The sequence below is a fragment of the Cygnus olor genome, chromosome 3, assembly GCF_009769625.2.
Source record: "Cygnus olor isolate bCygOlo1 chromosome 3, bCygOlo1.pri.v2, whole genome shotgun sequence".
NCBI classification, from domain to species: Eukaryota; Metazoa; Chordata; class Aves; order Anseriformes; family Anatidae; genus Cygnus; species Cygnus olor.
In genome coordinates, this window is record NC_049171.1 from 84,579,259 (window position 1) to 84,604,373 (window position 25,115).

A 25,115-nucleotide genomic window follows, 5' to 3' on the forward strand; every position below is an offset into this window, starting at 1 on the left:
AGTTTAGCTTTGAGAGGTCCCCACCACTGAGGCCCCTGCAGGATGTTTGGCACTTTGCAGGTCCAAGACCCCTATGTCTACAATGGAAATCGTAGTTCATTCCATAAGCAACAAGACCAAATTTTATGTTTGTGAGAACACTACTATTAAACCTCCTAATTTCAGGAGCTTAGAGCTGACTAAAAAATCCCCATCTGAGCTGCATAAGTTACATACTGAAATAAAAACAGATTGGACCATGGGAAGAGCAATAAATGGAAGTTCACTACTTATCAACTCATAAAGGCCAGAGGATGGGAGGAAGGGAGGAAAAGGAAAGGAAAGTATTTACAGTTTACCATCAGAGAAATAGGGCCCTATGCCAGACCACCCAAAAATTCTTGGCACGTTTGCAATTCCATTGTAATTTCCAGCTTTAGTCCAAAAAAACCCTCTGGGTAATTTGGTTACCTGAGGAAGGATACTGTTCAGCCTAATCCCTAGTAACCGTGTACTTGGTATTTCAGACTGCCTTAGACATCACACATTTGTTAAGGCAATTCCTAGCTCTATTAACAATTGAACTGACAACTATAAGGCAAATCTGCTTTGTTTCTTAAGACTGCACTTTGTGGACATGCAGGGTGCCACTGAGAACATTTAGTGGCTCAAAAGAGACATGTAGGTCCGAAATTCTCAGAATATTTAGGTATTCACACACATAATCTGATCCACAATCATGAGTGCACTTAAGTTTCAATGCATGCATAAACCTCATTGAAGTTAGTATTTTTGCAGATGACTTTACTAAGTAGAGGTGTTGTTACTCCTGTGTCAAAGTTCTGTTTATGCTTCAGTGACTGAAGAATTTGTGCCCATTGAATTATTGATTCCATCTGAAGATATATATACTGACACAAAGTTAGATATTTATTTTGAACACTCATTTGAAAACAATTTAAAATTTTAATGCATGATATATCACTTGATAAAATGGTAGTTTTAGTAATTAGGTTTTTTTTAATGTAAACTGTAATGTAAAATGACAATATTTATTGGAGCATACTGTTTTTGGAATGAATGGATATGAAACACAGGGAGTTTAGGATTTAGAAAAAACACATGCAAGATGATTAAGATCATACACAGTTGTTAATCTACTCTATACCTTAAAATATTTGACAAATCTCAAAAGTGAAAGTAGCAGTTCCTGGAGGGCTGATAAAAATTGACTGCCTATCTCACTAGCTTGTTGCTTCAATGTTCAATGTCACTGCACAAATCCACACTGACCACTCAATTTTTTTTTTTTTAAAGTCATGAATAAAAAAGGTAGAATTCATTTTGTACAACTACAGCTCTTATGAGAGCACAGTATCTGGAGTTCCGCCTCTAGAATTTTGCCAACAAATTTGATTGCTCCCTAACTGAATATCAGTTTCATAGCATCAAAGAAGAAGTATATGAATACTCTTAAAAGATGTCATCCAGCATTTCAGTCATTTCAAGAACTTCTGCTTTGGAGAATTATTATTGACTACCCAATTTAAGAAGTTCTTCCAGTCTTTAAAGGAAGCAGCTAGAACTGCTCTGTAAAGCAAATGGGTGCTTGACACAAGCTGCTGCCAGTACCTTTCTACTTGTCTACTATCCTGATTCAATAATGCTGACATTTTAGTCACTGTCATGAAAAATAGGAAAATGGCCATATCCCAGAGTGTGAAGAGGACGTTCTATAAAATGACATAGTAACATGGAAACTACTATAATGCCTACGAATTATTCTCAGAGACTTTATCTACTCTTTGAATAGCTATTGTAATAATGGCAGTCAACAGGAGCCAGCAGCACAAGTTTTTACGTGTCTCAGCAATCGCTGGTGATTAGCCACAGTAATTCAAAGCAAAGAGATGTAGCCTAGTTTACAAACCTGTACAGAGAGTTACACATCTTGACTTACATGTAAACAACTGTTTATGGGACCTGCCAGAACAATATTATTTGGTGATTCATCATCTATATTGGACTTCCAATTTTCCAAAACAGTTCACAGTACTAGCAATTTATTTATTTTTCTGTCTCCTGGTAAGTACAGTCCACTAAGGACTTTACTCATTGCTTAGAAAACAGGGATACTGTTCTCCTAAAATATTTTTCTCAGTCACATGGATATTTCACCCCTCTGAAAAGCATGGTATCTCAACCCCTCTTTTTTAAAAACTTCTTTTTCAGTTGAGGGTTTGGGAGAAGAAGCTCACTTCATATTCTAAACATGCAACCCAACCTTCATTAATGAAATGCAATGTACTAAGTAATCCAACTTCACAGTATCTTTATTCTCTATAACAAATGCCTATAGATTCAAACTACTGTGTTACTAGGCAGTAGCTGGAATCACATCAAAATCTCTCTAAGCTCAGAATGGCTTTTTTTGTGCTTGGGAATATTGCAACTTTAACATACAGACATATTTTGAAAGTAAAATTTAGTTGTCTAGATATTGCCAAAGAAAGAGTAGAAACTTTAGTTTATGACCAACACTTGTCAGCACTAAGACAGCCGCCTATCTTTTCTAAAGCAATACGATGCAGCAGCATTTTTTTTCTTAAAGATTGTGGTCAAGTAAATCTTGTGCAAAGCTGTGATTCACTGTTCTACCACACTCCCCAGTTCAAGTCACTGCTGTGTAATCAACAGCCTGAGTAATACAATTTACTGAGCAATCTTGTGGAAAATAATAGGCGATCCTGCAATAGGTCAACAATTCACACATTCCTCTGTTGTAATTCACATGGCTAGAGTAAATTCAGCCTTTTCAAGCTTGCTGCCTTTTACACAACGAAAAGTTCCTATTCAAGTCTAAAAATGAAGTTCACAAATGCAAAATTTATAGCTACAGTTTTAGTTACTGCATTGTTATGATATTAATTAAATTACTGGCAAGAAATTCATATGGCACGCTGCTTACAATAGCAGTTTTTCACTCCAAAGCAGGCAGTCTGTGGCTTTACAATCTCAAAAGTTACAGACTTCCTTGCTATTCACATGAGCTCATTCTTTCTTTAATAGACCTTGGAGGATATTAGTTAATGACTGGAATTGATTTAGGCACTGAAGGGCCTGATTTTGCCTTTGTCTATAGTGCTTTCTACGAACTCAGCCAAAGCCCCAAAACTTGAAAAACTGCACTGTCAAAAAGAAATTAGAACGAAGTCATGATACCTGATGACTTTGCCACAGGGGCTGGGCCTAAATCAATAGATCAATTGATCAACCATTGAAAAATAACATTTAGCTTGCAAAGAGTTTCTAAAAGTTTAGAGGCAGCTAACAGGAAAGCCATCTTTATTTAAATAAGACAACTTGAGGGAAAGATGCAATTCATAGAATCATAGAATGGCTCGGGTCGGAAGTGACCTTAAAGATCATTTAACTCCAACCCCCCTGCCATAGGCAGGGATGCCGCCCACTAGATCACGTTGGCCAAGGCCCCACCCAGCCTGGCCTTGAACACCTCCAGGGATGGGGCACACTTCAACAATGTGACATAGGAAATAAGAGCTATATGAATCATTGTAGTATGTTTCATAGCAAGACGTTCTAAAGAAGAGTTCATCTTTTTCATTTTACTTGTATAATGGGTATTTCTTGAAGTTGGCCCTACAAAGTGGTCTTGATAATGCCCAGAACAATGTGGAAGACTCTTGAGAGTTAGATTAAGGACTTTTAGCTCAGTTGTTGTTGTTATATTTGAGAGAATGTTGCATTCATGGCTCTTTGGTTGGCTTGGCCCTTCCAGAATCACTGAAATGTTTTTACTGTAATTCCAACAGTCCTCTCCCCTGACAGGAACTGCATTTGTATAGTCTCCACTCAGAGACATCTGGAAATACTGAGCTCTCATTTACAGTATATATTGTGGACTTCTGACTAGTGTGACTAATGAATATATTGATTACATTTTAATATAAATAATTCCATATTTTTACATACCTCTCCTAAAAAAAATTCAGTCAAAACAACTGCACTGCTCTGTTGTCATATAAATACCTTTTGCAAGGTTTACAAATCTATGTTCTCCTTAAATGGAACTATATATATGATTATTGATTTCAAGCTGCAGATATATGTTACAACCTTTCACCACACATTTTCTTTGACTGATAGGTGTCAGAGGACTTCATGATAAAAAAATAAAAAACTTTTTTTTTCTTTTCCTTAATGTTTAGTCTTTGAATAAATTAAATAATCCAAAAAGATAGGACAGTATTCACTTAAATACATACAAATTATTCTGAGTTATATAATAATCTAGTACTTTCTATATTCACAAGCTGATTTGTATGCCAACCTTTAATATTCTGGGTTATTAGAACAAATATCAACTTCATTCAGATATTAACTAAAATGGATATTTGGGCTCAACATGTTCTCCTTTCCCTAAATTTAATCGGTTAGTGACTTCCTGCTTACTTACTGTTTGTTGGACACATTGTGATGATAGTCTTTTAAATTAGTTTCTCACTTGCTCTACTCTATTCCTAATACCACCCTCATTGTGGTACTTCCACCTATATCTAGTGCATATTCCAAATAAAGAATGCCCCCCTTTAGCTGGAAGATGACACACACCTCAAGCAATCCCAGCCTCTTCTAACCCAACAATATATTTGCAAATCAGTGTTTGAAGCTGGATGTCACGAGGTATTATACACAAGTTATTATAGTAACCTCACTGAAAGAGAATTCAAGGTTTGTCTTACAATGAATCAAATCATAATTTTTTGTGGAAATACCTTTTTAGGAATCCCAAAGAGGTAACAAAGCCGTCAGGCTGCTTCCTTTAGGGCACAGTGACAATTTTTCATAACATTTCTGGGCTGTAATGCACTGTCCTCTGACAGTGTATTAACAATGTGCTTAAATTCCTTAAGCAAAATTAATTTCTCCTGTCAACTATCAAATGCAGAAACTTTAGATGGAGTAATTAGGTTCTTTAAAAGGAGTATAAACAACCACCACATTCAGTATCTGTTTAGAAAAAAAAAAAAGTGCAAAACAGTCTTCCAGAATCACTCTGGGAAAAAGGGTTTGGAATTTGTCTGACCTAATCTTATTTTTTTAAAAAAGCTGCTATTTCTCTCAGCATATTCTATCTTCTTTATGCTTATTTTGGAGTGCAAATAAAGAGAAAGACTTTTCTTATTTCTGTTCATCATTCAGCAGAGATGGAAGAGTGAATGCTATATGAATGACACCATCTGAAAAGAAAAATCCTAACACTAGTAATTAGTTCTAACGACAGTTCCAAGGAAGATGGATATCTGGAAAGGGGAACATTAATAGCTGGGCACCTAAATGTAGCCACAACAGCCTGAAACAGCAGTGGGAGCAGACTCTCTTCCCTTGGCAAAAAGAATATTTCTGCTTAAAACATCTGCCAAAGGATTTATATTTCCTCTCAGACGGCTGGGTCTAAAAGGAGTGAGGTTCTTCTCCCCTCAGATGAGCAGAAAGCTGGACTCCTTGGAGAGCACCACGCTCCAACTCCTATGTTGGCTCCAAAACAACATTTTTGGACTAGATTGATAGTGGTTTCCCTACCGAGTATCCCCTGAACAAGAAAGGAGTCTGCATACAGCTCTGAACTCCAGTCTACTTATGTGAACAGCGGTATCTTTTCCATGACCTTTGACAACCCAAGTGAGCTCTGGCTGACTTCTGCCAAGTCATGACCAAAGCACATTGAGGCAGTCCTGAAGTAACTGGGAGAGGTAAGTTGTCATCGAAGAATGATCACAGTCCATTCGTCACTGTCTAGCATTGTTTGGGGGACTGCCCTTTGATGGCAAAAAAATGTTGAAAGATGGAAGAAGCCTCAGAAGTAGTGTAAGAAATGCTAAGAGTCTGAAGAGATGATGCCTTTGTTAATGAACAAAAGAGCTCAGAAATTAGAAAAGGTTGCTTTGTTTTTTTGTGGCATTTTTGGCACTAGGAAAACAAACAAACAAACAAAAAAACCCTCTGTCCTTGGCTGTTTGGAAACACATCCCAAGAGGGAAAGATCCCTGAAAGGAAACAGAAGACTGTTGGACTGATTGTGGGGTTTCAGGAACTGATCCAGGGTTTAAGTCACTATCAAAAGTCTTGCCAAAAGGAAGGAACGGTTAATCAGCCAACCACCTATGGAAAAAATTTACACTGTGTCCCAATGAGCAGCTAATTAGTGCCACTGGCTTTTGAAGGCACTGGTGATACTAATGTTGGGCCAAAAGGGTGGGTGGGTGAAATATGGCTGTGCTGTGACTTGACTTTCATTTGTAGTTTGTTTCAAAGGTTGTTCTAGGGGTAAACTAGTAAAAAGATGAGGAAAGAACACAGTATTTATAAAATAAGATACCACAAACTCTGATAGTAGGTCTACTAAACCAGCTTTTTGTTGGAACAAAGTCCTGATTTTTTTTAAAACGTACTTTTAAATAGCAAGTACCTTAGAATCATCCCTAGAGATACAGATGCTCCTACTTCACTCTGCTTTGATCAAGGGTTTTTATGTTCAGCTATCTGTATGAACAGACTTGTTTTTGACAATCTTGCTTACTCCTTCGTTCCCAGCCTTCATCTTTTGAATCAATTTGGAGATCTCATCTTTCATTATAGCTGGAAAAGTGGGAACGTAAATACCTGAAAGTAAATATTGTGGAAGCTGGGACACAAACTTCTAGAACTTGGCAATTCAGCCAATTAAAAAGGCACTTCTTAACAGATTACTTTATATTTCCTGTGTCCTAAATATACATTCCCTGAGGGAGGGGGTGTATTTCTGTACTAATAATAGTACAGTAATCTCATGTGAAGCCTTTACATGCTAATTCACAACAGTCAATAATAGTATTTTTCATGTAACAATGCCCCTGTGATTTAAGCACATGTTCTTCAGTGTGATTGAAGACAAAAAACATAAAGATAAAAGGTGAAAATGTGTAAATCCTATCCTTGGCCACATTGACATTTCTCTCAGAAACTTCAGTGAGACAAATCAACCAAAGACGTATGCTCAAAAAACAAATTTGATCAAGTGAGTTAAACAAGCATTTGCATTTAATGACAATCCTAAACTACAGTTGCATTATTTCTTCAGACAACAACAAAAGTAAAAACATTTAGTAGCTTTAGGAGATTGTTTACTGCTTTTGTTTAAAAAAAAAAAAGAGCTGGTGAGTGCATGGAAGTGCAAAAGCTAAAGAACCGTAGGTGACATTTTCATGTAGATGGCTTGGCTGGTATTCAGGTGACCTAATTTTGAGTGTCATTGAGTTGGAAACTGGACTTGTGATGTTCTCTAAAAAACTCAGGATGCAATATGAGCGAGTACTAAGCAAAGCAATAAACTGATTAACGGAATAAAGTACTTACTGGCATTATGTTATTATTAGCTTTGGCAACTATCAAATACTGGACAAATGTAAAAATGATTCAAAACCCATTGCTTTTGACCTTGTAATAAATAAAAGACTTCCAAAAACCAAGCTAGACTAAAATATTAAATCCTGGCTCCAAAGAAGAAAGACGACTCATAGCAAAGCACAAATCTCCCTCAAATCCTTGGCTGAAAATGTAGAATATGAACAATACTCTGGCTCGTGATTGTGAAAAAAAAATTCTCCTTTTAAAATGTTTGTCATCGGTGTAATCCCATCTTTAATTATAATTAAAGTAAGGGGCTTTTATGTGCTGGGATGGTAATTCACTGCCAAGAGTTCAGCTTTTAGGAAGGAACGCATTTCCGAATTACGGTGTAGATTGATCTTAAAATGTCTGGAGCAAATAATAATAATTTATAAAGCTGTCAGAGATACAATGAACTGAAGACATTACAGCAGCAAAAACTTGAAGTACTGACAGTCAGCAAACATTCTTAAAAAGAGGTCTTTTTTCCCTCTTTTAGTTACTGAATTGTTTGTTATCAATCAATTTAAAATGTTGGTTAGATTTGCAGTTCATACCATTTAATTGGGCAGAACGAGCTGCCAAAAGGATTGTCCTAATCTTACCTTAACCTGTTTACACTGGTGTGTTAGCACATGCTTCTCGTCTCCTGTTAAATCAGTACCCAGGCTGCTGAACCAGTTGCTGAAAGAGACCGGCCAGCATTATGGTATTACCTCCTTGAGTTGAAAAGCAGCTGACATTGGGGCCCAATCATTTGAGATCCAAAGCTAGAGCTAGCTGTCACTATTTGCCTGCCTATTTTCTCACCCTTGATGACAGCTAGACACCTGGATTTGTCCATGGCTGTGCTGGCAGTGGGACAAGCACATAGAAAACAACTAATGCAAGCAGAGATTCATCATGAAATCCTCTCAACAGCAGTGAGGAACATTAGCTCACACAATAGTTAATGGCAGGGCATCTGTGCAGCTAAGGACCTCTCCACTTGTTCTAGCACTATATCTGCTCACCCTGAGGGTGTCAGCATGCATCAGCTGCAGCTGAACGGGATCACTGTGGATGGGGTGGTGCATAAGTATACCTGAAGATGCGAACTTTAACATATAATAGACTCAGATCTAGACAATTGTGCAAGTGAACTGTAATTTGGCAGCAATTAGAGAAGATTGCTCTGGTTAGAAGCTAACCATAAAGACAAAGTGACTGTGAATGTGAAAGTCACTGGTGGTGTCAGAGTGAATTTTGCTGTTTTATACAGCTATGGCACAAAATATTACACGTATTTATACTACACGCAAATGACAAATGAAAAAAATTTCTCCACAGACATGCTGCACCTTAAATCATAGCTCATCAAAAACCTGAAAAAAAAAAAAAAGAGTCCTGGCAGAATCACATAACCTAGAATGGCAAAAGAACACTTTGACACTACTCTTGTTTGTATATAGTGCTTAGTGACATGGTTTAATGGTGGACTTGGCAGTGCTAGGTTAAAAGTTGGATCAGATGATCTTAGATGCCTTTTCCAACCTAAATGATTCTATACACAGTTAAACTGCATGACTGTAGTACTATGTAACCACTATCCTACTTTAATCAATTTTAGCACAAATAACAGTGAAGAAATGGTAAAACTGTCTGTAAGATAAATATGTCCACAGTAGCAATCAGATATAAATGCTCAAAGTGATCTGTGTGAACAGATTTTGCCCACAATGTGGGTGGTAGGGTACTGAAACATATGTACGTGCAACTACACTCTGTGCTATCCATGTCAGCTAGCACAGGTAGACAATCATGCAATTCTTGATTTTGTGTTTATACATACTTTATGGAGCAACATAATTTATCTCACCTAACTTCATCTGTCTAAAGCGTGGGTATTTGTTTGAAGGCTTTCCTTTAGCCTTCTGTATCCAGTCTAGTTCTCATAGATGTCTACTACAAGAGTGTATGAATGTGCTTTGGATATGTGCTTTCCGTCTCTTTGGATATGGAGGCAGGCTAAAAACTGGCTTAGATTAGACCTCTAAATGAAATGGGAGAAACTAACAGCATTCTGTAGGCTAAACCTGTTATTTGTTCACATAGCTCTCTCTGAGGTTAAATACGACTTTTTTTTTTTTTTTTATAGTGCTAAGATAACCATATGAGAATGAGAACTGCACAAAACACACAAACCTCAAATCATTCCACTTCAAGGAATTATTAAAGCAAATCCAGCACTCAAAGCTAAAGGATCTTGGAAAATGCAGCATCTTTCTCTAGCATTATTTGTACATCAGAATACTCAGCAGAATTAAGAATTCCAGTCCTCGTGTGGCATATGGGGAAACTGAGCAAAACAGAGCATCACAGAATATTCATTAAAAAATGATCCCCAGTTTAGACAGACTGGTCTGGTTTTTAGTCAAAAATATGGCCAGCTCCAATTAAAATGGTAGCTTCTCACTAATTATGAAGAATAAGGGCAAGGTCTCAGAAAACAGTAAGGTTGCTTTTGAATGAAAGGGATTACCCAAGGTCACTTATGAAGTCAGTGACTGATCTGAGAACAGAAACCTGATACCATCCTTCCTTCTTCAGCTGAGCACAGAAGATGACTAAAAGAACAAGTTTGAAGAAAATATAACAGAAGAGACATGAATTTCATTAATAACAAACTTGCAAAGTACTTTTATAAATAAGCAAGAACAAATACATATAAGGTTTATATGCCCTTCATATAAACTTTAATGTATACTTCCCACAGACTTTTCAGGATCACTTTTAAATAATTACAATAGATGTAGAATAAAAGGTACAATGGAAAGCATTTGATTTGTAGTTTTGCTTTAAATGGATGTGTGCATCTCAAGAGTGGTTTGTCTGCTTTCACTGGTCTCTAGTAGCTGCGCAGCAGCTGGCAGGCGTGCTCAGCGAGACTAGAACTTGGGAGTAGCAAAAAGCTACAATCTCTATATGTGTTAGAAAGGGAATTCTAGCATTTTTATGAGATAATTATAGCTGGAATATAAATGGGGAAAAAATGAAGAAAAAAAACAACAGCAGCCAATAACTTACTTGAAGGCATATAGCATTTCTTAGCCAAACTGGAACTTGCATTTTTACTTATAACAAAGATTTAGGAACTAGATTGCTGTTGATGAAGCCCATCATATTAACAAAGCAACGTTGTAATACAGAAAATTACTGTTAGCTATTATTACTTATTGACTCACAGTGCTGAATATTCCACTCTTGATGACCCAGAGCTGCACCCATTGCCTATTCTGTCGACAGACTTCACCTTTTAAAAAGTTCCAAAAATATCTTGCGAAGTTGTGTCAATACCAGTGGTATTTCAGAAATGATATTATTCAATAATGTTGCCAACTGATTACTTTAAGGCATTTAAATCCAGCCATTCTGTAATTTCAAAAAGAAAACAAAAAAAACACAACCAACCAAACAAAACAAATAAACAAATAAAACTCTCTGCCATTGTAGCTTCTGTGTTAGATGTCTCCCATCTTACACAGAGTCTGAGATCAATGGAAGAAAAGTATCTGTTTCCAAGTCAGTCATGTAAACAGTTAAGTGATTAAATCTCTGCTGCGGAACAATGAAATGCAGTACTATGAGGATTACTAGAGATTATATCTAATCATCCTAAACTGAAATTAAGGATAAAAGGGGTCTTCTTCACAGACATCAACAATGTTGACATGAGATTCCTTGCCTTTCGAAGATGTGTTTACATGGTAACAATGAGAAAAATTTACAGAATTTTAGAATTTAATCAGAAGGAGCTTTCCAAACACTTTGCAGTATCATCCCCACAGGGAATTTTGCTAAATGTAAAAAAAAAAATCTGTTGAATTCAAACCACAGTTAAAAATTTAAAAGAAAAAAAAAAACTTTACTTAATTTAAATCTATTGATGAAACTATTACTATAAGTACAAATTAATTTCACTACAATTATAATTATAATTTCACTACAATATTTGTAGGTGCGGTACGTTGGCTCTTACAGTGATGTGTATGCCAACCTATGGATCTTGTTTCTTAAAACAACGTGCTGAATGGTCTTTCCACCACTTGCCTCCCCTTCCACAGACTGTTAAGCAATCCTTAAAGACTCTTTAGCATGCTTAAGTTTCTTAATCATCACTGCATCTGTGTTGGGATGCCATTCCCCAAAACTAATCTGAGATTTCATGGCACTTGAGTGAGCATTTTTAAAGGAAAGACAAACAGAGGTCTTTGCTTTCCTTCACTGCCTCCAAACAGCAGCGCAGCAATCTTTACCAGGCACAAAATGCCAACAACTTTTGCACATGCACAGGAAGTCATTTAGTATTATGTCATAAGCCTGAAACTTTTCTGTTGTCTCTTTCTTGAAATGCTTACTGATGAATCAAAGGATACATTATGTATTTAATTGGTGTACCCTGGCTTGAACAAAATTATGCACTCACACAACTGTACTCCCTTTAAGTTTTTAAATGTTGGCGGTTAATTTTTTTTTTTAATCTTTTTGCTGTACAGCAATTACTTTATGAATCACACTATGCTCCTTGGAATCATTTTCACTAATGTCTTGCATATCATCTCTGATCTACTGAAAGCACATTTAGCTATGGCATATTGACTCATCCAAAATAGGCATTTCTGAAAATAGGAACAAGCGTACACATAACCAGAGAGACAAAGTAGGTGAACTGCTGTGAAGCTGGCATCATTTAGCATATTCTGTTTGATCTCACCTCAGGCTTGGAGCCCAGAATTAGTCTGGCTGGGCTATATAAATATGAAGCAACGAACCCAGAAAATAATTAATCCAGGCTAGGCTGAACTCTAATTAAAGGTCACGAAAAACAAAATTTTACCTACTGCAGCTACTGACATGCTGCTCCAAGAACTTGCAAACAAGAGCACAAAGCCACAAATAGTTGTCCAGGGAGATTCACCACCCTGAATGTAGCCTAGCTCTAACAACTCCTGAATATGTCTGGTAGTTCTTGAGAATTTGTAGATGTAGGTGTTCGTCAAAATTAATTTAACATTGTTAGGAGGATAAGCGCAGCCTTCCTCTAGCATCAGAGAAGTAGTTTCAGTTCCAAGATTATTATTTTGAATAGTAAAAAACAAATATTTTCCTTTCATCTTAAAGTTATGTTGACTCTCATTTTCTGAGGTCCTTGAATCCCAAAATAATCTGAACCACACTTTAGAACCGAAAGTGGTTCCTAGGTTTATGAAGAACACATATTTTAGCAAAAATTTCTTCTTATCATGTGGTCAACATCTCCTGCTTTAATTTCCTTCACAGTTGTCTTTCATAGAAACATAAGCAGGACTGAGGGCAGAGGTCATTTTTTTTTCTGTATTCTGGCCATTCAATTAGTAGCAAAAGATAAGTATTACATAAAGGAAGGGAAGGTGCTGACAGACAAATTCTGGAAAATTCTGTTTCACTGACAAGGAATTTCTTTATCCAACCTACCTTTTCTTGATCCTGGCAGAGATGACACACACATTCAAAGCAATACTGGCGCATCAGTTGCTTTTGGCGTTCACTGGTGGGCATCAGTGATTCAATATAGCTGATGGTGAGCTGTGTGTAGCACATACAAAAGCACAGTTGGTATGTTTTACAAAAATTCCATATTTGGTTAAAGTATAGCTAAGGTAATATTTTTGGATACAACATTCTTCCTGCAGAAAATGAAATTTTATCTTAACAGATTATTCCCTAGGGAAACAAACAAACAAACAAACCAGACAACTTCTACAAAAGCAAAAAAGGCCAAATATAAATTCCATAGAGGAACACTTTTTCACTATTCCAGATTAATATAGTTTAAAATTTTTAATTCAGGAAAAAGAAAAAAAATCAACCAACAACTCTTGCAGCTTTTTATCCAAACTTGGAGGAAGAAATACATAATAGAGGAAAAAAAGAAAGGAAGTTCAGCATCTGAATTCCCTGTGCATGGAACCTCATTTTCTGTCTAGCTCTAAAGATAATGTGTGTACACATCGGTGTAATACAACATCCAACTATCTCCATAAATTTTGTCTCAGGGAAACCTGTACTTTCTTGCAAATGTTTTTTTGCTCTATTTGAGCCTGAAGAAAGCTTCTTTTATGTCATTCCCATGTTTAGTTTGTCTGTGATGTTTTCTTCATGACCAAAGTAGCACAGAAGTATTGCAGTCATAGTTGTTGAAACTATTGACAAGGAAAATTTATTAAAATGATCAATAAAATAAAATGCTTACATTTGTGCCATTTTAAAAGAGAACTCTTTAGTTTGTTCATTTTGACGCCTGCCAGAAGGAATTTTACAATGCTAACCATTTGCAGGGTTCTTCAAACGTTTAAAGTGCTGTTAAGGCACAAACTAATGATAAGGGAAAGAATATAACAAAATAACAGCCCGGCTCAGACCAGCATTCAGATATACACACTACAGAGTGATTACACTATACACCCAACACACTTTGAAACACTCCATAGAGGTCAGAGCTAAAAAATCAGGTCACATTATTTCATTCTGAGCCTAAACACTTAAACTAATTGGGAGAATTTTCACATGGTTCTCACTTGAATCATGAGAGTCCACTCAAAAAAAATCACAGGAAAACCTGACCGATTTGTACTAATGACTACGAAATCCATTGTCAGAGTCAGCATTTTGAAAACTAATGAGTATTCTAATTAAACGAGCAATTAACTAGCAACTAAAATAATGCTTGCATTTTTTTTCCCCATTTATTATTACAGTTTACTTTGATTACTTATTGAGGGAGAGCTGTATTAAAGGATTACTGAGATGGCAAATTCAAGCACTTTTTCCAAAGATGGTAAAGTCAATAAGCAGAAAGCCTGTGGAAAAAAAAGAAAATATGGCCTCATAATTGAAGAATAATTGTATAATTCATTAAAGAGAAATTCAAGTTCCACAGATAATCAAAAGTTAGAAAGTGTGAGAACTTTGTTCGGCTTTGCTTTCTAAATAATGTTCTGTCACAGCTTGTTTGTGATCTAGTTGAGAGGGAAGTTGTTTCACTGCTGTTGGCTGACAGCAGAACGGGCCTGTACTAATCCTTTACACGGGAACAGTAGGCTTCCCTCTGAGCTTTCTGTGGGGAATGGATGGAAATTATTTTGCCTATTTCTTTTCCATTCTTTTCTGCCAAACTCTCCTACCCCATTCTCTCCAATCTGTCCCTCTTTTTGTTCTCTCTTTGCCGCTGTATAATTTTCTAGTCTTATTCTCCACACCTGGTTATCTAATCCTGCTTTCCAACCCTCACTTCTAGCTCCTTACATAGCCATTCTTAGACAATGGACTGATTTTAGTCAGTGTGTTAGTCCCAGATATGCCCTTCTTCCTCCCTTGTATGCCCCATTTTACATCTTTTCCCCATATTTGATCACTAACACTAACACAGTCCTTGTTTCCCTACTCTGGTTTCTCAATCATCATCAGTGATCCCCACCAAGTATTTGTCCTCATTTCTTCCCCTAGCAGGTCCTACTCTGCATCCTCTCTGATATGGTAAAAAAGATCTGCCTCTCTTCCTTCTCACGAAGCAGTTTCCTGTCAAGCTGTAGCCCTAATTTCACCCTTCAGCCATTCCAAGCCCAACTGTCCTCTCCTCTCTTCTGATCCTCACGCCTTCTTGCAATTCACAAGTGTTTTCTGTCCAAGTTGTTCCCCACACTGGCCCATTCCCTGTCTCTTACCCTCTTTGAAAAAAAAAAGATCATTGGTTTGACCAACGTCCTACTGGGATTTAGGTTCAGGCGGCATCCAGCAATAAGAGGCATGCAATCAAGTTTAGGAACCATGCAAGACATCTTGAATATTCTAGAAAAAAGTCTTGTGTCTGAGATTAGTTTTTTTTTTTTTTTTTTTTTTTTTTTTTTTTCCCAAAATACACGAGAGAATGGTTTAAACCTTTTCATTACTGTCAAAGCCATCATAAGGCAGGGTTCAGTTCTAATATTGCATTAAAAAAAAAAAAAAAACACAGCCATGCTGTATCTTCAGCTTCATTCTTTTTTTTTTTTTGCACATGTGCAGGGAGTAAGTTTGAAATCAGTAATTTCTTTTCTCAAAGGCTACTGAATGGCAGTGAAAGAGCGCTCTCTCTAGAAAGTCTGTAACCACCCAGACTGACCGCCTGCTCAACAATGCGGCAGTTCAGGTCTCTGGGTGCAGGGAGTGTCTGAGCCTGTTGCTGCCATCTGAGGGAGGCAGAGGCACCGTGTGTGTGAGGTGCGAGCAGGTGGATGACCTGGTCCGCCTGGTGGCAGAACTCGAAGAGGAGGTGGATAGGTTGAGGGCTATCAGGGAGTGTGAGCGGGAGATAGACTGGTGGAGCAACTCCCTGCAGGGCCTGAAGGAGAGGTACCGGGGTGAGACACCCCAAATGGGGGTGGACCCCCTGCCCTGTCGCTGTCGGGCAGAGGGAGGCGACCTAGGAGTTGAGGAGGAATGGAGACAGGTCCCTGCTCGACCTTGCAGGCAACGCCCCCCCCCCACTGGCCCCACCTTCCCAGGTGCCCTGACATAACAGATTTGAGGCCCTGGAGCTTGAGAGACCGGTGGGTGAGGACAAGGTAGAAAGTCTACCCAGGAGGATGCCTAGGGCGAGGAAGCCGACTCCACGCCTCAAGACTGCCTCCACCAAGAAAGACAGAAGGGTGATCGTTGTAGGCGACTCCCTTCTCAGGGGAACAGAGGACCCTATTTGTCGACCTCCCCCTACCCGTAGGGAAGTCTGCTGCCTCCCTGGGGCCAGGGTCAGGGATGTTGCCAGAAAGCTTCCCAACCTGGTTCGCCCCTCTGACTACTACCCTCTTTTGATAGTCCAGGCTGGCAGTGATGATACTGAAGAGAGAAGCCCGAAGGCTATCAAACGGGACTTTAGGGGACTGGGACGGTTAGTGGATGGAGCGGGAGTACAGGTGGTGTTTTCGTCTATCCCTGCAGTGGCAGGGAGGGTTACCGAGAGGACTCGGAAAGCCCACCTGATTAACACGTGGCTCAGAGGCTGGTGCCAACACAGAAATTTTGGGTTTTTTGACCATGGGGCGCTTTACTCGGCACCCGGCCTGGTGACCGCAGATGGGTCCCTATCTCTAAGGGGAAAATGGATCCTAGCCCAGGAGCTGGCAGGGCTCGTTGAGAGGGCTTTAAACTAGGAAAGAAGGGGGACGGGGCTGAAATTAGGCTTGTTGGAGCTGTACCAGGGGGAACAATGGCAAAGCCGGGGAAGAAGGCAATGGCCCAACTGAAGTGCATCTACACTAATGCACGCAGCATGGGTAACAAACAAGAGGAGCTGGAAGCCATTGTGCAGCAGGAAGGCTATGACTTGGTTGCCATCACGGAAACGTGGTGGGACCACTCTCATGACGGGAGCGCTGCAATGTCTGGCTATAGGCTCTTCAGAAGCGACAGGCAGCACAGAAGGGGTGGTGGTGTGGCTCTCTATATTAGAGAGTGTTTTGATGTTGAGGAACTTGAGGCTGGGAATGATAAGGTTGAGTCTCTTTGGGTTAGGATCAGAGGGAAGGCCAACAAGGCAAGCATCCTGGTGGGGGTCTGTTATAGACCACCGAACCAGGATGAGGAGACAGATGAGGAGTTCTACAGGCAGCTGGCAGAAGCCGCGAAATCGTCAGCACTTGTTCTTGTGGGGGACTTCAACTTCCCAGACATATCCTGGAAGCACAACACAGCCCAGAGAAAGCAGTCTAGGAGGTTTCTGGAGAGCGTGGAAGATAGCTTCCTGACGCAGCTGGTTAGGTGCCCCGCTAGACCTTCTGTTCACCAACAGTGACGGACTGGTGGGAGATGTGGTGGTCAAGAGCTGTCTTGGGCAGAGTGACCACGAAATAGTTCAGTTCTCTATTCTTGGCGAAGTCAGGAAGGGGACCAGTAAAACCGCTGTCTTGGACTTCTGGAGGGCTGACTTTGAGCTGTTCAGGACACTGGTTGGCAGAGTCCCCTGGGAGGAGGTTCTGAAGGGCAGAGGAGTCCAGGAAGGCTGGGCACTCCTCACGAAGGAAATCTTAATGGCTCAGGAGCGGTCTGTCCCCACGTGCCCAAAGACGAGCCGGCGCGGAACTAGACCAGCCTGGCTGAACAGAGAGTTGTGGCTCGAGCTTAGGAGAAAAAGGAGGGTTTATAATCTTTGGAAAAGAGGGCGGGCTACTCAAGAGGACTATAAGGATGTTGCGAGGCTGTGCAGGGACAAAATTAGAAAGGCCAAAGCTCATCTGGAGCTCAATCTGGCTACTGCCGTCAAAGATAACAAAAAACGTTTTTACAAATACATCAACACAAAAAGGAGGACTAAGGAGAATCTCCATCCTTTACTGGATGCGGGGGGAAACTTAGTTACAAAAGATGAGGAAAAGGCTGAGGTACTCAATGCCTTCTTTGCCTCAGTCTTTAGCGGCAAGACCAGTTGCTCTCTGGATACCCGGTACCCTGAGCTGGTGGAAGGAGATGGGGAACAGGATGTGGCCCTCACTATCCACGAGGAAATGGTTGGCGACCTGCTACAGCACTTGGATGTACGCAAGTCGATGGGGCCCAATGGGATCCACCCGAGGGTACTGAGCGAACTGGCGGAGGAGCTGGCCAAGCTGCTTTCCATCATTTATTGGCAGTCCTGGCTATCACGAGAGGTCCCAGTCGACCGGCGGCTAGCAAATGTGACGCCCATCTACAAGAAGGGCTGGAGGGTAGACCCGGGGAACTATAGGCCAGTTAGTTTGACCTCAGTGCCAGGGAAGCTCATGGAGCAGATTATCTTGAATGTCATCACGCGGCACTTGAAGGGCAAGCAGGCGATCAGGCCCAGTCAGCATGGGTTTATGAAAAGTAGGTCCTGCTTGACGAACCTGATCTCCTTCTATGACAACGTGACGTGCTTGGTGGATGAGGGGAAGGCTGTGGATGTGATCTACCTTGACTTCAGTAAGGCTTTTGACACCGTTTCCCACAACATTCTCCTCGAGAAACTGGCTGCTCATGGCTTAGACTGGCGTACGCTTTGTTGGGTTAAAAATTGGCTGGATGGCCGGGCCCAAAGAGTTGTGGTGAATGGAGCCAAATCCAGTTGGAGGCTGGTTACTAGTGGAGTCCCCCAGGGCTCAGTACTGGGGCCAGTCCTCTTTAATATCTTTATAGATGACCTGGATGAGGGGATCGAGTGCACCCTCAGTAAGTTTGCAGATGACACCAAGTTAGGTGCATGTGTTGATCTGCTCAAGGGTAGGAAGGCTCTGCAGGAGGATCTGGATAGGCTGGACCGATGGGCTGAGGCCAACTGTATGAAGTTCAACAAGGCCAAGTACCAGGTCCTGCACCTGGGGCGCAACAACCCCAAGCAGCGCTACAGGCTGGGAGATGAGCGGTTGGAAAGCTGCCTGGCAGAGAAGGACCTGGGAATACTGGTTGATAGGCAGCTGAATATGAGCCAGCAGTGTGCTCAGGTGGCCAAGAAGGCCAACAGCATCCAGGCTTGTATAAGAAGCAGTGTGGCCAGCAGGTCTAGGGAGGTGATTGTGCCCCTGTACTCGGCTCTGGTGAGGCCGCACCTCGAGTACTGTGTTCAGTTTTGGGCCCCTCGCTACAAGAAGGACATGGAGGTGCTCGAGAGAGTCCAGAGAAGGGCAACAAAGCTGGTGTGGGGTCTGGAGAACAAGTCTTACGAGGAGCAGCTGAGGGAGCTGGGGTTGTTCAGCCTGGAGAAGAGGAGGCTCAGGGGAGACCTCATTGCTCTCTATAGGTACCTTAAAGGAGGCTGTAGAGAGGTGGGGGTTGGTCTATTCTCCCACGTGCCCGGTGACAGGACGAGGGGGAATGGGCTAAAGTTGTGCCAGGGGAGGTTTAGGTTGGATATTAGGAAGAACTTCTTTACTGAAAGGGTTGTTAGGCATTGGAATGGACTGCCCAGGGAAGTGGTTGAGTCGCCATCCCTGGAGGTCTTTAAAAGACGTTTAGATGTAGCCCTTAGTGATATGGTTTAGTGGAGGTCTTGTTAGTGTTAGGACAGAGGTTGGACTAGATGATCTTGGAGGTCTCTTCCAACCTAGATGATTCTGTGATATGAACGTCACTTAAATACCTGCTCTGAACATATGACTAGGCAGAAGGAGGAAGACAAGAAGCTTCATCACATTGACATCTCCTTTTAACATTTGAATGATTTAGGGTCACTCTTGCCATTAGAGGCCCAAGTCCAAATTCCCATTCCTGCCAGGAGAAATCCATAAGTGAAAAGGATGTTTGTAGCTGGCAGACTGAGTGGGAAAACGCAGTTAGGATATTTAGATATATGACCAACCTAATGGTGACTAAGTCTACACTAACCATTTAATGGTTTAAACATAAAAATTCTGTATTCAAGTCTCTTTCCTACACTTGTTTTAATTTTTGGATCCCTTCATTAGATGCAAGGCTCATTTAAGTTATCCATATTTATGAAATATACCTATTTATCAAAGGTTGTCTTAATGGTATTTGCATGTGGGTTGTATGATATTAATTAAAACATTATTTCAGCTGACCAAAGCTTGCCTCCTCATTGCAATGCTTATAAAGAATGCAGTAAATATTCTTCCTCAAACTGAAGAATATATATTAAATAGTCCTCTGCCTTCATAAATGTTATTTAACAGCCATGAGACTTACTGACTCAAGACTTTCTCCTTGGAAATGCATCACTGTCTAAACCCTACTTCTTTCTTCGACACAGAAATTCTTTAATGATGGGTATGGTGGTTTGTTTCTCATGTTCCTCATCTGCCAAATGACACGGACAAATTTTTCCAGTGCTGCCATGCTGCAGAGGACTTAATTTATGATTTTTTACTTTTTTTTTTTGTTATAAGCTATAACCTACAAAATTTCTAGATGGAGGATTCTGTAGGAATTTCAAGTCAATTATTTTAATGCAAATGGCAGGAGAAAAAAAGCGAGTCATCTTACTTTTGCAGTCATCGGTCTTGGGGTCTTAGGGAGGGTTGTGTACAAACATCTGTTCCTGAGACAGAGTTATGTAAGTGGTGAACAGGCTGTGGTTTTTCTGTTTTGGCATATGAGATCAACATGCCTTCTAACTCAAGGAAAAAATTATTTAAAAGAAATGTAATGTGACAAATACAAAGATATAAAACTTTACCTCATAGAATTATAAAAACAGAAATATTATACATCTTGGTTGAAAACCTATTAAGAAGATATTTATTGCTAGTCATAGGAAATTATGAATTTTATTTAGTATTCATTAAAAAGATTACTTGCACCGTAAGAGGACCATCTGTTATGCGTCTTTCTGCGGAAAGATACAAATCTGCTCTAACTGAACTCTGAAATTGATGTGAAACCATGCACCCATTTTGGCGCAGAACTGAACCTTAGCTAATACATTCTGTTTCTTAAGCAGGACTAATTGATTTGAGCTATGCACTAAACTAACCATAGCTATGCAACTTATGACTGGAGAATAGGCAAAATGAACTTATGTTGATTTGCAAAACACTAGGTAGACACAGTAATGAAGAAAAAAAATCAATTGAAATTATAGCCCAAATCTTGATGCTATTTAAAACTGTTACTTCAGGCAGTGAAATGATAAAGACCTCTTCAGAGCAGGCTGCTTGTCTTTTTGAGGAAGTAAAACAGCTGATAGGCTGCCTTATTACTGAAGGAGCCCTGGTGATCTTAAGGTGAACAGTTTTTGCTGCCTTATAATTTCTCCCCATATCCTTTCTCTGCAATCTGTAAATTTCATTTTTGCAAAGTGTAAGAAAGGGAAAACTTTATATACTGTTGAAGCAATATTACGTAAAGAAACAAAAGCTCTGATAGCATCACAACTATTGTTATCCTGAGGTGGAAAAAGGTGTTATAATTAGTTTTGAGTTGCTGGAAGCAAGTTTCAGAAAGTCCTGTAGCTTTTTAAGTAGGGACATGTAGAATAAAAACTCTACAAAAATCCTTATTTCTTTCTTCCTGCTATTATATACAATTATGCTCAGAAACCTGGTACAGGGTAGAGTCTATATAGCATTAGGAGAATCTTTCTAGGCCAACCTCCCCCATCCATGCATGGGAGATAAATCATTGCACTGAAGCCTTGTTTTCCTTTCACTTCTTTTGTCCCTACCTGCTTTATTCCACTCATGCCAGATGCAGAACAGAAAATACTTAAATTTAGTAGTGATCATTGCGAGCTGGTCAAGCACTAGAATTTGGGGGTATTAATATAGATCCATACAGCCTTATGTGACTTATAAGAGAATGAAAGTCAGGACAGGAAGAAAAAACAAACGGCTACCAAAGTTAAAGGAAGTTTCCTACCAGAGCCAAATTTTCACTTTAAAAATTCTACATTTATTGAGGATTATAAATGCCATTTAAACAAATGAATGAGTTACATAATGAAAGAAATGAAAGCTGTTATTTTGAACACTGAATAAAGCATTCACAGTCAAAAGCCAAGGGGAAAACGATGTTTTTGTTTAAAATGGTAACTTTCTGCCCTCAAAAATCATGCAATTCCACAGAACCACATTAATATAAAATCCAAACAATTTACCTGAAGATAAATCTGAACTTTTGGTTTACAAAACCAAATGTAAGGAACAGACAATTCTCTTTCTTGCCAACTTTTAGTATTTTATTATGATTCCTGCAATACATTTTGTTTTCCTAAAGGTTCAGCTCTGGAAACCACGTGATTACACATGAATCACTTATTTCAGATCCTATGAAAAAGTAACATTCATGACTCATAATTTCTTAGTGCTTCAGGACTGCAACACTGTCTTTACCACAAAAAAGGACTAAATGGGTAGAATTTTTGCATTTTAGGAGTGATTAGTTTTCCAAATATACAACACCATGAAATTTAGCACTTTCACTCTATAAGGATTCAGGCAAACATTTTCTTCTGCCTGAGAAGTCCTAATTTCCTATTGCCTGATATACATTTTGGCCTTGAACAAATTTCAAAGCCCAAACGAAAATTTAATTAAAAACCACTAAATGCCACATGGCTTCCTGTGAAAAACATGCAAATCAACAATGTCTACCTAGACACAAAACCAAAATGGAACTGGAACAACTTCCATCATGAAATACAAAAATTTTGAGCTTTTCATAGTCTTGCATACATTTTTTTCAGTAATGATCAATATAATTACTGTTCATAGCACAAGCACTCTAAAGTATGATTGAGGCATAAGTGTGATTCCAGAATAAATCTGCTTTTCTACTGCTGATAATTATTTAAGATTCTTTGTTGCCTCGTGGCTTGACACAACACCAATGATATCATCTGAGAACACTTGATTTATTCAGAAAACTCAATCAGATTCTTCCCTAACATTTATTTTCTCTCCTATTGGCTCAGATCATGACCTCAGTAATATAAGGAAAATTCAGGCCAGAACAGGTAACATGGTTCCATTTGCACGGGTGTTTAAATTCAATACACAGCTAGTAAGAAAAGTGAGCCCCACCCTGCTGCAGGCAAGCAGTAAGGCAGTGTAGAAAGGAGTTTTACCACAGCTAGCATGCAGAGCACAGATAGAATGAAAAACAATAGCGGTTGCATAAGAAGAAACTTAATTGGGTGTTGAAAATAATTTTAAACAGCTAACTTGTATATATACCCTCATAATTTTCTTCCCCTTCATCTTCCCCTAATAGATCTAAACTAATGCATACTTTGCATCTTTCTCACTTATGCTCCTTTTTCTTCCTTAGACACATCCTTATTTAAAGAAACACAGACGCAACTTTTATTTCCAGTTAAATCAAGATAGCACTCGTTTTAATACAGGACATATATATCTTAGATGTTCTTTAAGGCAAGTTTTCCTTTAAGCACCAAAACTAGGAGCAATTATTGCAACAAGTAAACCAGAATCTGGGCTCTAAAGAAAATTCCGACTTTCTGAGGAAAAGTTTTTTAGAAAATGATATGTTCACATAAGGTGCAGTCATTTTAAAGCTCACATTCATGCAGCTGTCCAAGTCACTGTAAACTAAGTGGTTCTAGCTGCCCTGTTTTACCATTTATATTTATAGCCTTACAAACGACTTGTAACTTGCACGATATCTATTCCGCCACTGATTTTAACCTGAAGACTTCTGTGGGTCATAAACCCACACAGAAGTGTGAAATTTGGCTCACTGCTTCACAGCTGTAGCACTACCAAGTGACATTCATACATTCAAGGAAATTCTACTTCGCTTCTCACTCCAGAACCACTCTGAGGCTACCTGAGTGCCTCTTCCACTGTGCAAAAGCTGCTTGTTAGAAAGAACTGATTTACAAAATTTATTTGGAAAAATATACACATGTACATAAAAATAAGATTTTAGAACTCTAGTAATTTACCTGAATACATCCTGGGAAAACATTACAAACCACTGTATATTTAGATAAATAACACATCTTGGTGAATTGGAAAGCAAAGATATATAGATAAAATGCAAGAAAAGTACACATAATTTGGCTTGAACAAGAATGCCAGACAGAATAATGGCTACACTTACTAGGTCTACAAAATTGCATCCTAGAAGATTTCTCTTGGTAAAGTAAACAAGCAAAAGCATTTCTGTTGGTTCTCCACACTATTTTGCCTACAAATATATTTTACCATTTACATATCTTAGAAAAAGGATGCATTAAAAAAAAAGAAAACAACTTATAGGGAGAAAAGGAGGTACTGCTGCTAAATTAGAGTACATAAACATCTTCCCAGTGATTGAAGCACAAACGTGAACTGCATTTACACAAGATCATGATTTTGAAATAACCAAGAGCTAGACCTGCATAGGTCATTGGTGCATCTGAAGTTACGTATATACCTGTTTTTGCAGGCCATACTAAGCAAATTCTGCATTGCGTTGCTCTGAAAGACAGTTCCTTTGAAACGGTTACCTAGCCACAAATGATTGTTTTCAAAAGAAATACAAATGCTGTCTTAAAAACAAAGCTGACAATAACTTAGATCAAAAGCAGAAATCTCTCGAGAGGGATATTTTGAAGTCTTTCCTAGTAAAATGAACAAGAAAACAAACCTCACATTGCTACTTTCACTGTCAATGAAAGGTTTACAACAATAGCATGGTTACAGCCTGACAAATGCTTATTGTTGCCCTGACTTAGTGAACACTGCATTCCACCCAGAAATATTCTAAGTGTTTCCATCAGGGTAAAGACATCCAAATACAAACAAAATGAAGTGCCTAAAGGAGGAAAGGAGGAACAAGAATTTATCAAGACTGCTGGTGATTTATGAGTAGTAATGATTATGGGGCCCAGACAGTGTGAAGAGATGATTCTATTTATCATTTTCTCCCTGATAGCTATGTGCTAGAAATTGGCATCAATATATCATCAAAATATTAAGCTGGTGGCCCTGCAGTCTGGAATTTATTTAGGGAGATGTCATTGTTGCAGGTGTCTGTGATGGAAGGGAGGACAAGTTAATTACCTCTTCACCAATCTGGATCTCTCGGACAGAGCGAAGTAAAAGCTGGTATCCTTCAAAAACGATCACACAGTTTGGGTCACAGCTGTGATTCAGTAAAGACATGCTGTAAAGGGTGGTAGAATTGGAGAAAGAGAGAGAAATAACTTTAGTTCACTG

The 25,115-nt window shown here is 39.2% G+C and overlaps 1 protein-coding gene across 8 annotated transcripts in view; it reads right to left on the bottom strand.

The window, feature by feature from the left end:
* Positions 1 to 25,115, bottom strand: part of SMYD3 (SET and MYND domain containing 3) — a 384,781-nt gene that overhangs the window by 61,041 nt on the left and 298,625 nt on the right. For all 8 annotated transcript variants that reach the window (XM_040551207.1, XM_040551201.1, XM_040551209.1 and 5 more), the window contains 2 exons: positions 24,960 to 25,062; positions 12,922 to 13,032 (listed from right to left, as the gene is read on the bottom strand). In XM_040551207.1, the coding sequence (XP_040407141.1) occupies positions 12,922 to 13,032; positions 24,960 to 25,062 (214 nt within the window). The remainder of the gene's footprint in view (positions 1 to 12,921; positions 13,033 to 24,959; positions 25,063 to 25,115) is intronic.